General features: G+C 35.7%; 1 protein-coding gene across 4 annotated transcripts in view; it reads left to right on the forward strand.

Annotated features, from left to right (window-relative positions):
* The window catches only part of ACBD6 (acyl-CoA binding domain containing 6), a 202,505-nt gene that overhangs the window by 67,625 nt on the left and 120,940 nt on the right, over nucleotides 1-13,940 (forward strand). For all 4 annotated transcript variants that reach the window (XM_043568327.1, XM_043568326.1, XM_043568328.1 and 1 more), the window contains one exon: nucleotides 2,776-2,858. In XM_043568327.1, coding sequence (XP_043424262.1) covers nucleotides 2,776-2,858 — 83 coding nt within the window. The remainder of the gene's footprint in view (nucleotides 1-2,775; nucleotides 2,859-13,940) is intronic.

Consider the following 13,940-nt stretch of genomic DNA (forward strand, 5'->3'; position numbering starts at 1 on the left):
ATATAGTAAGATTATATTCAGTTTTAGAAGAACTGCTAAAACCCTCTTCCAAAGTGGCTGTTCCATTTGCATTTCCTCCAGCAATGAATGAGAGTTCCTGGTGGCTTTACATTTTTACCAGCATTTGGTGTTATCAGTCTTTTGGAATTTAGCCATTCTAAGAAGTATGTAATAATGTCTCATTATTGTTTTAATTTGCACTTCCCTAATGACATACGATGTTAGACATCTGTTCATTTGCTTACCTGCCATCCGTGTATCTGTGTATCTTTTTTGGTAAGGTGTCTGTTCAGATCTCTTGCCCGTTTTAAAAATTGGAATACTTATATTGAATAAAAGTGATGAGGGGGTGTCATCCTTGTCTTGTTCTTGATCTTAGAGGGAAAGCTTTGAGCTTTTAACCATTGAGTATGATGTTAGCTGTGGGTTTGTCATATATGCCCTCTATTATGCTGAGGTATGTTCCCTCTGTACCCACCTTGTTAGGAGTTTTTCTCATGAATGCTGTTGAATTCTGTCAGATGCTTTTTCTGCATCTATTGAGATGATCATATGATTTTTATCCTTCATTTTGTTAATGTGGTACACGTAGATTTTCCCCTCTGGTATGTTCTTGGAGTCTGTTCTTTGTCAGGAAGCTGCGTGACGCACCCTTTCCTTGTTTTCAGTCTTGTCACTCATTTAGCAAGCATCTCTTGGACACCATCTGTGTTTCAACTTTATTGTACTAATGGAGTATGTATTTAGAACATAATTGCGTTGAATAAAATAGGTTCTCCCTATGGTATGTACTTTTTTAGTATAAAGAAAACATTCTCTATTCTGGAAATTCTTTGCAGCATTTATTCTCTAAGAATGGTCTTCAGAGAAGAGAGGGATCTGGCATTTACTTGGTGCTTCTTACTTGCCAGCATCAACTAGTATACCTTGTCATTAAATTGTGACAGGAATTATTTATGATATTGTAGCTTTGTTTCTGTCATAAATTGGTAACTGCATCGATTCATCTCAAAAATTTCCACCCTTTCTCAAAACTGGTTTTCCCAGTGATCTCAGGAACTAATAGAATATGCTGTCTCCAAGACCTTTTTCCTTTACCCAGTGGTTCACAAACCAAAAGTAACCACAAAAAGTGACAACAATAAAACAAAACCTCTTCTTTAAAGAACAGGGGGAGGGGTGGGGAACCAGGTATATGGGGATTACCTATATTTTTCTGAAGTGAAACTAGTTAATTAAATTAAACAATAACAGTATTAGTTTCTTTTTTTTTATTATTTTAAAGTTTATTCTTGAGAGAGAGAGAGTGAGCACATGATCAGGGGAGGAGCAGAGAGAGAGAGAGAGAGAGAGAGAGAGAGAGAGAGAGAATCCCAAGCAGACTCTGCATTGTCAGCGCAGAATCCAACATGGGGCTTGAACCCACAAACTGTGAGATCATGACCTGAGCTGAAATCCACAGTTGGATGCTTAACTAACTGAACCACCCAGGCACCCCTGTTTTTTTTTTTTTTTATTTTAGCAAGAGAGAGAGCGTGAGTCAGGAAGAGGGGCACAGAGAGAGAGAATCCCAAGCAGGCTCCATGCTCAGTGCAGAGCCTGATGCAGTTCTCAACCCCGTGACCCTGGGACCCTGACTTCAGCCAAAATCAAGAGTTGGACGCTCAACTGACTGAGCCACCCTGGCTTTCTAAAAGTATTAGTTTTGATTCTAAGACATTTATGTTTAGAATTTTGATTTTGGCAGGGTGTCCTGGCCTAAAAACTGTCATTATTGCAGGAGATGTGGGCTTTTGCAGAGATTGCAGTTTGAACCTTTTAGACAATAACATCCGAGTTTACTGCTTCCATATTATATGTTTTAGAAGAGTCTTATTTCTAAATTAATCTTAATTTTGTGCTTTTTGAAAATATTGAGGGGGCGCCTGGGTGGCGCAGTCGGTTGGGCGTCCGACTTCAGCTAGGTCACGATCTCGCGGTCCGTGAGTTCGAGCCCCGCGTCAGGCTCTGGGCTGATGGCTCAGAGCCTGGAGCCTGTTTCCGATTCTGTGTCTCCCTCTCTCTCTGCCCCTTCCCCGTTCATGCTCTGTCTCTCTCTGTCCCAAAAATAAATAAACGTTTGAAAAAAAAAATTAAAAAAAAAAAAAAAAAGAAAATATTGAGGGTCAGGGCCTATTGAATACTTAATTTTGGAAAGTGTTTCCATAACAGTTTGCTTCTTTTTTTCATTTATCTTAGGTCATAATTTCCTTTCCTTTCTCCTCCACCTTCTCTCCTTTCTTTTTGCCACCAAAAAAATATTTTTTCTTTGTGTTTGAGTTTGAAGTTTTAGTATGGTTTAGTTTTTTTCTTATTTGGAAATTGTAATTTTGTTAATAATCTAGGTATGATTTTCCTGATCACGTTCATATCTGGTATTTATAGGTCATATTTCATTTTCATTTTTCTACATTGAGCATGAATATTCTCCACAGTGAACATAGCATCTTCTAATCAGCTAAGGGAATGGTGGGCTTCAGGTGGCTCCAGAGCTCAGTAGTGGAATGACCTTGGTTTGCTAGTGGGTACTCATTCCATTACTCTGATGACTTGAGAATCGTTTTGCCTTTTGGATACCATCTTGAAATTGTTACTGGGGCCTCAGAGAAATTGTGGACCTCAAATCTTTAGTATTCCTTAGCAAAGTATTATTTTGGAACTATTTTAAATACACACTGCCTTAATCCATGTATCTTTTTCCACCTTCCTTCCTCCCTACCCCCTGTCCCCATACAGTTACCTGAGAAGAAAGGAAAAGAAGCAAATACCGGTTTTGGTGGCCCCGTTGTTAGTTCTCTGTATCATGAAGAAATCATCAGGTAATTTTTCTTCTGGTATTGGGTAATAGGGATACATACATACGTATATATGTGTATTTATGTGTGTGCATATGTATATGTGTGTTTGTGTGTATTTTTTTTAATCCTGAAAGCTTCGATTTGTGAAGAACTTTTTCTTAATGTGAAATGAAACTGATTTTGGTGGTATCTCTAGGAGGATAATAAATAGCAGGAAAGAATTTTTTAGGTGTTTTATCTTTGAGATCAATAAGTGTCTGAATCATTGCCAGATGGTAACCTTTTCCACCATGTAAGTAGTTGGTAGGGCAAGGTTTTGTGTCTCACACAGTCTAAAGCTGTGGATTTTTGTTGTTGATGTTGTTTTCCTCAAAATATCGTCATTTCTTCGTGTGTGTGTATGTGTGCATGTGTATTTGTGTTCATGTTTATTTACAATACTGATAAAAATGCCATTATCCTTTCTTTTCTTTTTTCTTAGTTTGGCTGTAATCTGAACTCAAGTATGTAAAGGGAGGTAGTGATTCAGTCTCATAAAGCTTGTACAATTTCTAAAAAATATTTATGTTCTTTTTTAGAAAACAAAGGTTTTTAATTTTTTGTTGTCGTTGTTAAATTACCATTTCTTTTAAAGATTAGAAATCTTCTTGAGTATAAAACGGTACACCAAGGAGAATATTGTGGAGAGTCCTCAGAAAGTTAAACAGAGAATTACTATATGATCCAACAATTCTACTTTTGATTTTATATCTAAAAGAATTGAAAACAGGATCTCAGAAGACCCATGTTTACACACCCACGTTGACAGCAGCACTATTCATAGCAGCCAAGAGGTGGGAGCTACCCAGATGTCCATGGGCAGTTGAATGGATAAACAAAATGTGGTCTATACATATAATAGAATATTATTCAGCCTCAAAAAGGCAGGAAATTCTGACACATACTGTAGAACATGGATGAAGCTTGAGGACATTATGCTAAGTGAAATAAGCCATTCACAAAAAGATAAATACAATATGGTTCCTCTATATGGAAGTATCAAGAGTAGTCAGATTCGTAGAAACAAAAAGTAGAATGGTGGTTGTCAGGAGCTGGAGGCAGTAGGAAATGGGGAGTTGTTATTTAATGGGTAAGGAGCTTCAGTTTTCCAAGATGAAAAAGTTCTGGGGACCAGTTGCACAACCGTGTGAATAATACTTAACACTACTGAACTGTATACTTAGAAATGGTTAAGAAGGTAAATTTTATGTTATGTAGGGTTTTTTAACTACGGTTAAAGAAATTCTTCGTGATCATCTCATTATTTAACTAGGATCTTAAATTTTATGTATAAAATGTCTTGATTAATCTTTTTCTTTCAGTACCATGTGAAAATCAGGAAAGGGATTTTGTCCTGCTTTAAAGTCATGTGGCACATTCTACTAAGATTTTTACCTTACAAACAAATTTAAATAAGAATCTCTAATGCTGTTACACTTTTTGAGTTACCTCAACTTTATTTTTCTTACTTATTCACATGAAATGAATGAGCAGTAATTTTTTTAAATTTTTTAAAAATGTTTTATTTATTTTTGAGACAGAGAGAGACAGAGCGTGAGCAGGGGAGGGGCAGAGAGAGAGACACACACAGAATCCGAAGCAGGCTCAGGATCTGAGCTGTCAGCACAGATCCTGAAGCGGGGCTCAAACTCACAAACCGCGAGATCATGACCCGAGCCGAAGTCGGACGCTTAACTGACTGAGCCACCCAGGTGCCCCGAATGAGCAGTAATTTTTAAGTGGAAAATTGGGTTCCCCTAAATTTATTGAAGGGAAATATCTATCTTTATTGAATAAAGAGTAAATTGTACCAAATATGTATGCTGCAGTCTTGCAGAAGAGTTTGCTGACATTATCTCCCACATGAAGATGTAATGATAGGACTCTGGGGAAGCATTCTAGGAGGAAAGTTATTGCTTCCACTATGAATCAAAAACTTTAAAAGCTCATAGTTTCCCATTCCTGACCAGTCATTTGGTACTAAAGGTCCTATCTTGAATCTGTTTGCAGAGTAAGCATATCATTGTTATAGATTAAATGTTTATTTGGGGTGGGATAGGGGAAGGCTGATGAGAATTGGAGGGGAAAAAGATACTTTTTAAGGCTGATTTGGAATACATTTGCCACTCTGATCCCTTTTTGGGACCCTGAGAACTCTGAGGAGCTCATACAGTTTTGAGGAAGCATAGTTTAAAGACTTTTTCAGAGTTAACCCCCCCCCTTCCCCTCAGCCCTTATATAGTGGTTTACTTAATTTGTATATTCTGTCTTTAGAGTCTTCTAAAATTGGCATCTTAGAACTTTAACCCTACCAATCAAAATTTATTAAGTGTTTAAATCAAATCAGTAAAACCTTTAGAGTCATTTTTTTCTATATATTAAGAGGAGAGGTTAGTCATTCCTTCTGTTTTCCTGTAAGTCCTTTATTCACACTTGTTATAGCATTTATCACATTATAACACATTAAATAGAAGTTTTAAAAAGCCTATATCCTGGAGTGCCTGGATGGCTCAGTTGACGAAGTGTCAGACTTCGGCTCAGGTCATGATCTTGTGGCTCATGAATTCAGGCCCCACATCAGGCTCTGTGCTGGTGGCTCAGAGCCTGGAGCCTGCTTCAGATTCTGTGTCTCCCTCTCTCTCTCTCTGCCCCTCCCCTGCTCACGCTCTGTATCTCTCTCTCAACAATAAATAAACATTAAAAAAAAAAATAATAAAACCTTGTATCCTTTCTGCTGAATTTTTAGTTTTTGGAGGCCAAGGATCATATTTTATCCATTTCTGTGTTTTGAGTGTCTGAGGAAGTTCCCAAAACTTAGTAGGTTATCTAGTAAAAGTACCCAGAACTCAGGACGTATCCATGGCTCTTCCTTCAGGGAGCTGATAATTCAGTGATTGTTGCTCACATAGAGTTAACCTAGTGTTCATATCATAAAGCACAGAGTGCTGGTTTGGTTTTCTTGTGATAATACCCATACTCACTTATTTTCCTAGGCAGTTTTTAAAAATGTGTAAGCTATTTCCTTCCCTAGTTAGATTAAATTAAGATTATGTCTTGACTTTTTTAAAAAAAAATCATTATACTTAACTTTCTAACAATATCAGTTGTCTATAAACAATAGTGATCTTTATTTTGTGTGGCAATTTCCTTAAGGGCTCCCAAAGCCTAGTACTTTTCCAAAAAACATTCTGAGTACAGTTTCTTTTGGAATGTCCAGTGACATGGCTGATTACAGTTAAACATTACTCCACTGGAAGTGAAAGTAAATATCTGGATAATTGGTGTATTTCTAAGACAGAATTAAACTATCCTGGAAGAGTTAACCTACTTGCTTATCCTCCACCCAGTTCCTAAAGAAGTCACTCTTAGATTTAAATCAAATATTTAGGATTTTGACCATGAGAAACAATAACAAAATAACACAGCTTATTTTCATAAAGTACAGATTTGAATTCATCTCCTCACACATTTATTATGAATCTGTCAGACAAACATTGTGGATATTTGTGCTTCCCATCTTCACTTTTGAATAGTATGTTCTTAGTATTTTTGGCATCTATAGTATGTTTAATAAATGTTACTCCTTAATCCGGTGAAATATGAACCTCTGCTAGGGACAAAACTGATTAGTCTTGGCCTTATTTTTTTAAGTCATCTAAATTTTCATTCTCTTGGTGTGTATTTTGGAACATATGATTAAGATATGAAACAGTAGGAAACATGAATGTGAACCACTGAAAGCCTTTTAACTGTTTCAGATGTTAATTTTGTCACTACTAACAGTGGAATCACAACACTTAGTCATTTTCTTGTAATCAACAAGTCATTTTACAATTGAACAGAATTCTACTATAACAAACTAGATCATGATAAAAATCATTCTAAACTGAAATGTTGATTATTTCAGTAACGGAGTAGAGGTGGTCCCTGTTGTTTCTGAAGTATAAAAATGCAGTTGCAGCAATGAAAACAGGCTGTTTGTTGGAGTTTGTGTAATCAAATTTTGCTTGTGCTTAGGTGACATATCTGGTATTTTATTTTTCCAAGAGGAAGTTGTGCTTTAACTAATTGCTAATTGCAGTTTCTTGGCAGAATCACACTCAACTGAAGTGAAAGTGACAGGTTTTAGAGTTTTAGAAATGTCAAATGGCAAACTTAGGTGAAAGGAAAAGTTTTCTTCTGTAGAACCATTTTTTTAAAAGCCACTAAAAAAGTATTTTGAAGGTCTGTTTTAGATACTTTAGTATATAAACCTCTAATTTTTTTCCCCGTTTTTAAAGATCAGGAAAATCAGTATCTAATAAACTCATGTAATAAGGCTTGGGCTCCATTTTTGTGGCAGTTTTCCTGACTAATGTGCATTGTAGGTGATAAGTTAAAGGCCCATTTTCATTTTATTGTAAATGTTCTTGAGCCAAGGGCCACTGGGGCCAATTCTGAGCTTGCTCCTTGCCTGTTGTGGTTCTGACCCTTATTTCCACTCTGTCACAGAAAGTGACAATATCATGTCATAGATACAGATCTCTGTGTTAATATTCTAGAGCCCCGACACCAATTTTTCATTATGAAGCTGGTTAATTGTTCTGTAGTATAATGGAGGAGATACAGTGTGAGGCTAATTAAATACCAAAAATTATGAAGCCAGACTGCCAGCATTCAAATGTTGATTCCCTCAGTAGTTCTGTGACCTTGGACAAGTTACTTTATCTACAAAATAGGAGTAACTGTATTACCTTTCTCATATGACACTTATGTGAATTATTTGAATATGTATACATAGGCATCCTAGAATAGTACCTGGCACAAAATGAGTTACTATGTAACTTTTAACTTTTATTAACATTGTTATACTCAGCACAACCCCCACAACAGGAACCGACAGCACAGGGCTCAGGTTATGAACTAAAAATCACATGTCAGCATGGTTATAGAATTAGGTACAGGTTGTTTGCTTTTGCAAGAGAAAATGGAAAACAAGGAAGAAAGAGCCAGTGCTATTAGAATCTGTATTAGAACTATAGAAACAGGAGAGTAACAAATCTTTTAACTCAAAAACAGTTGCTCTAGACTTGAGATCAGTTGTGTTTCATTTATACTGCAGATGGGCATAAAAAGCTCTGATTAATAAGCATAGGGCTTTGCAAAGAGTCAAATGCTTCTGCACTGCATATACTGACTCAATAAGAAATCACTTTTGGTGACTTGTATACTTAGAAGGTTTTATCTAGAAGATGGCACATAAACTGAGAAATTAGGGCAAGAATTAAAAATACAATAAATGAAGCATGTACAGTGTCCATTCTACCCTGCAATAAGATTTGGTCCTCCTTGTTATATTTTGTACTTTGATGCTATGTAATCTATCAGAATTTTATTAATCCCACTTAGACAGGCAGCCATCTGGACCTTCTCTAAGCAAGACCAGACCAGTATACAACCAAAATGATTGATGGGCTCTGGAATTGATTAGTTGTTCTGTGAGACAAATGAACTGTTTTGGCAGAAAATACCAGAGGTCACTGCTGTGGTCAGACACAAAAGCCTGTAGAATTTTAAAGAGATGCTTTCATCATTGACTTAGAAAGTTAAAAATTTTAAACAGTAATGGATTTTGAAAATATTTAAGAATTATCTTTTTATTGGCTGCTCTTTAGTTCTGAATATAAAGTGGAATAATATAAATATAATTCACAATAAAAGTGATTATACTTTAATTTTGTATTTGTGATGAAAATATGAACTGGAATGATAGTCGTATAGAGGCCTATCACTTACACATAAACTGTACTCTAAAATTTTCCTGAAAGAGGTGTGATTGGAGAAAAAGCTACAACATACATTATTTTATTTTTAAGTGATTTATAAAATCAGATGGTATAAAACTCCATTCAGTTATGTATTCAGCTTCACATTGTTAGATAGCAGTCTGTTTGAACAAATCTATGTAAGACTCCAAAGCTTTAAGAGAATGTGTTATACATATTTGTACTTTAAAATTTGAATATTTGGATTTTTTTGCTTTCAGTTGGCTAAGTCTTTCTGGGATACTACTGTCCCATTGACACCACTGTCCTTAGCACCAAAAAGATTATCCTGCTTCCTTACATCTGTTTGGCTGGTAGTAGTGAAAACCTTCCCTGTTTCACTGTGTTGCCCATGATCAACATTGTGTTAACACTTTGGTGATAGGTGATAAATTGGATGACATATGTCTTGTTACATTCTGGTTATTCTTTGAGGACTACACAAGTGTGTATAGGCAAGTGGGCAACTCCCCCTTGAGAATCTGACTGCTCAGAATGAACTTGAGTTATGGATTTATTCAGCCTGTAAAACCTCAGCTGGCATAAATAATTGAGAAAGCAAAGGTTTTTCTGTGGTGCATACCTCAGGGACTCATGGCTCCCTTCCTCCTCTCTACCCTCCTTTCTTATGAAAATGATCCCAGTTGCACTCCTAGATAATAACACACCAAGCAATTAAAAGCCATGGGTGGCTGGAGAGAGGAGAAAAGGTTTAGTTAATGAGCTTTTCCTCTTCCAGTGCCCAGGAGAGCCTTAGGAATGACAAGGCGATTAAAGCGAAGAGATAATTATAGATTATGTGAAAATGGGTCCCTTGAGACAAGCAGGTCTTGCCATAAACAGTAACTGTTGTAAGAGTCTCCTGGCTCTCATATTCACCCTTTTCTTACGTGCTTAATTTAGCTCCTGTGTGCTCAATGTCCTGATGCCAACCAAGCATCTAGGCAGATCCACCTGTTTGTAGATCAACAGCCCTTTCTGAACAAGAGGTCATTCCTCAACTAAAACCATCATCTTCTCCTCTCTCCTTTTCTTTTTTCTTTATTCTTCCCCCTCTTCCTTTTCCTCACTTTGTTGTCTCTTTTCTCTCTGCTCCTCTAATCTTATCCATATCCTTATATAGTACTTGTGAAATGCTAGACACTAAGACTTGTTTACAAACTTTAGTGTGTGTGTGTGTATGCACTATAAAGATGCATATAGTTACGGGTTTATTGTATCCATTATAATAAAAAGTGGTATATGTATTACACATAATATAAATAAATGTTTTCTGCTATTTAAATGCTTTAGAGACATAAAGATATTTTAAAATGTTAGCAGAGATGTTAGCATTGTGAAATAGTCATCTTCTTAATTATCATTTAATTATTGTCACCTATTCTGTCAATACTGAAAGCAAGCAATTTTGGTTCATTACATTGCCTTTTGATTTATAAGAACTTTGCTGATTGCATTGTATACAGTAATAAATGGTGTTTATTAAAGTTGGAATTCTGCGTGAAAAGGACATTGTTACATTACATGATTTTATTTATAAATTTTACCCAATATAAAATTTTATGTATGTATTAGGTAAGTATTTTACCAGTATTTTATGTAAAATATGTCATTTCTAGGTCTCTTATGTCACACTGGTCTACTGTCTCCTTTATCCCTTACTATATGAAAAATTCTGTTTCTTCCTGTTCCAAAATAATTCAGATCCACCTAGTTTTCATTATCGCCACCATCCTGCCTTTTGCAATACTGTCACTAAACAGTCATCGTCTCTTGGCCAGGACACTGCAGAATGGTTTGAGAACTAGATTCCTTTTTCCTTTCCTGCCTCCTCCCCAGATTTATAACTCATATCATTGTGTCACTCTCCTACTTGAAGCCCTTTTAATGGTTTCTTATAGCACTTAGGATAAAGTCTAATATTCTTTAACATGTCTTACAGGGCCCTTCATCATCTCATCTGATGCCAGTTTCTCCCCCCCACCCCACCCCCATACTGACTCTACTCCACCTACATTGGCGTATTTTTATTTCCTTGGAGGTCTAATTAACATTTGTTAGATGAATTGATTGATAGTGTTATATAAGGGTATATGAGAAATGACCCCAGTGTACAACATGTGTTAAAACCTTAAGGTAATAATATCAGCTAACATTTATGGACCACTAATTATGTGCTAGTTACTATACTACATGTGTTATATATATTATTTCAGTTAATCTTCAGAATGATCCTTTAAGCTGTAGGTATTGATATCCCTATTTTACAGATGAAGAAACTTAGACTCAGAAAAGTTAGGTTACTTGACCAAGGTCACGTGGTTTGTACTCTGCTGTTGCTACAGTACACTGCCTCTGAGATGGTTGAGGAATCCTTGTGTTCTGCAATTAGTGAAATTAATTTTGATAGTTGTTATTATACGAACAGAGTGAATATCTTCAATTTAAACTTTTAAAGCCCTTTTCTGTTTGTTTTTTAAGATGTGCTTTACCAGTAAAATTATATCATCATTATACTGATGATGTTTCTTTTGGATTCATTGACGTTATTGATTTTAGACTTACCGTAATGTTTGAGAATGTAACTCAGCTCTATAGAGCCTGTTAGCCAAGGATTCTATAGATGTTTCTGATGTGGCCACTGGTTTTCCAGGATTTGATCAGAATTAAAATAAATTTTTTCATATGGACATTTGAAGTATCAGAAATTTTAATCAACTATTTTAGAGTTAAGTAGGTTTTTAAGAGGTAGAAATGCATTTTTAGTAACTAGTGTCTATAAATCATGGCTAGATAACTTTTCCAGAATAAGAGGTTATCTTCAAGAAGTACCTGGGACATTGATCTTTCCTTTGTCATTGCTTCCTTGAAAAAATGTGAGAAAAATACATTAACAGCATATTAACAACTTAAATAAGATAACAGATAGAACTTTTTATTTAAGGCTTTTTACGAATTTTCTAGACCTACCAATAAGTACGCTATAATATAAACCTGTCGAAAATATTTATTATTTGGTGAAGAAGATATTGTCATTACCACATAACAGGAAGGGGGAAAACTAACTGGTTATGTACTATAACTGTGTGAAAGTAATTGCAGATATAGTAGCAGTCTGAGTGGGAGGATTGTGATTCAGTATCTATAAGTTCTTTCATCATTCACCTGTCCTTTTGGCACTGTGTATTTTGAACCTACCTATTTTATTGACTCTAAAACACCACTGGTTTAAATGCCATTAAGAAAAAATGCCACTAATTAATTGTAAGAGTCTACAGATTATAAGATTCATCAGAAATGTTAAAATATGAAAAAATTTGTGTTTTTTGTTTTTGTTTTTTTTGAGAGATCTTGCACGCAGGGGAGAGGGACAGAGGGAGGGAGGGAGAAGATCCCAGGCAGGCTCCCTGCCCAGCATGGAACCCAATGTGGGGCTTGATCCCACAACCCCAAGATCATGACCTGAGCTAAAATCAAGAGTTGGATGCTCAAATGACCAAGCCACCCAGGCACCCCCATTATTTGTGTTTTAGAATCAATGAAATATGGCAGCTTTAACAAAGAGTTTCTCAGTGTCTTTTTGCCATCTAGGATTTTAGAAATTATTTTAAGAACAACACTGCAAACAACAAAAACCCCACTTTTGTAAGTGTCTTGATCTGAATGCTAGGTTTCTTGAGCTTAGTTATTGCTCCAGCATTGTTTGCCTCCTCTAGGGCATATGACCAAGGTATTTCAGAGAGGATGTACTATTTACAAGATTTTATCTGGAGGACCATAGTATAGACTCTCATTTATGGTCTTTGTAAGATTGATACTCGAAAACAGTGTTTTACGATGAAATTAACATCCAAAATTTTAATTAGATATTAATTAAAAGTGGGATTTTTGATGTGCTAAATATGACAGCTCTGACTACTATTTAATTCTTGAGATAGGAGCTGACTTTACCAATTTGCTTCTCCCAGATAAGTCTTTCACCAGCTTTGCTAAAAACCTTTGAGTAAGAACAGATTTTTTCTTTCAAGAGAGAAGCAACTATAAACAAAGTTAAGATATGCTTGTATTAATTTTTTTATATTTGTAAATTAAAACATTCTTTTTTTAAGAATACAGAGTATCTTAATTTCTATGTAGATATTTTATCTCAGTTTCTAAAGTATTGATAGTTTAGTCATATCAAAGGTTATGTTTAGATATATATGAAATAAAGGTTGTACATTTACATATAAAATACAAAGGTTATATAAAAAAGAATTAGCATTAGACTTTGGGCTTTGTATTTAGCCTACAATAATAGAATGTTGATAATTTAGTCAGTGAGATCAGTAAGATGACGTAATTATTTCCTAAAGTTATATTTGGACAGAATAGCAAGTCTTTACCTTTCAGATTGACAACTGCTGGCCATATACTTGTCAAGTGAATTAAGAACTTAAATTCCTACAAAGAAGGTAGTATTCAGCAACAGCACTACTAAATTTTGTAAGACAGGGAGCAGGCTTTCATCCTAGAAAGACTGGCTCCTAAGGAACTTCACAGTGTGTTTTTAGTGAATTTATGTCCATTCTTCAATCTGAAAGATCTAAAAAAAAAGACGTGTAGGTGAGCAGACTCTCAGAGACAGAGTAGTATAATAAAATTCATCTGAAACTGAGGTGTAAACTAAAAAAGGCTTATTTATTTACCAAAGGCTGTGTCTTTGTAGTGATCCAAGTGTTTAGGTACCCTGGGTACCCTCTAAGTATTCAGGAACCCAGACAGACAGATTAATAGGCGACCATTTGTGAATATGTAAATAGGTGAACCATTTTAAGAGTTGCTTTAACCAAGGTTCTAATGAAGCCTCTTGAACAAACTGTCTCCCAGCAGAGAAATAACTCGGGATTTTTTTCCCCCTCAAATTAATTGTTTCTTTTGGTCCGAGTTCAAAATTGGCTTCACTTTTCCCCTCCTATGGTTTATTGCTAACCATACCTCCTACTGAGGATAGTTGCCTTTTCAGGTTGGTTTGTTTGTTTTAGATATGCTAAGGTTAGTGTCTGACTCCAGTAGCTCTTTGGGTCTATATATGGTATCTAATTTATCTCTCAACACTCTTGAGCGCTTTTTGTTGTTGATGCTTTTCCTTTTCTTTCTGTTCTTTGGAATATTCTTTCTGTTCTTCAGTAACCCAGCTGGCTGGCTGGTCAGTTCATCTTCCAGAGAGATAGGCTGTAACGTCAACTGTTCTGTAGTGCTTTATTTGATCATCCTTAGT

This window comes from Prionailurus bengalensis, chromosome E4 (assembly GCF_016509475.1).
Source record: "Prionailurus bengalensis isolate Pbe53 chromosome E4, Fcat_Pben_1.1_paternal_pri, whole genome shotgun sequence".
Classification (NCBI taxonomy): Eukaryota; Metazoa; Chordata; class Mammalia; order Carnivora; family Felidae; genus Prionailurus; species Prionailurus bengalensis.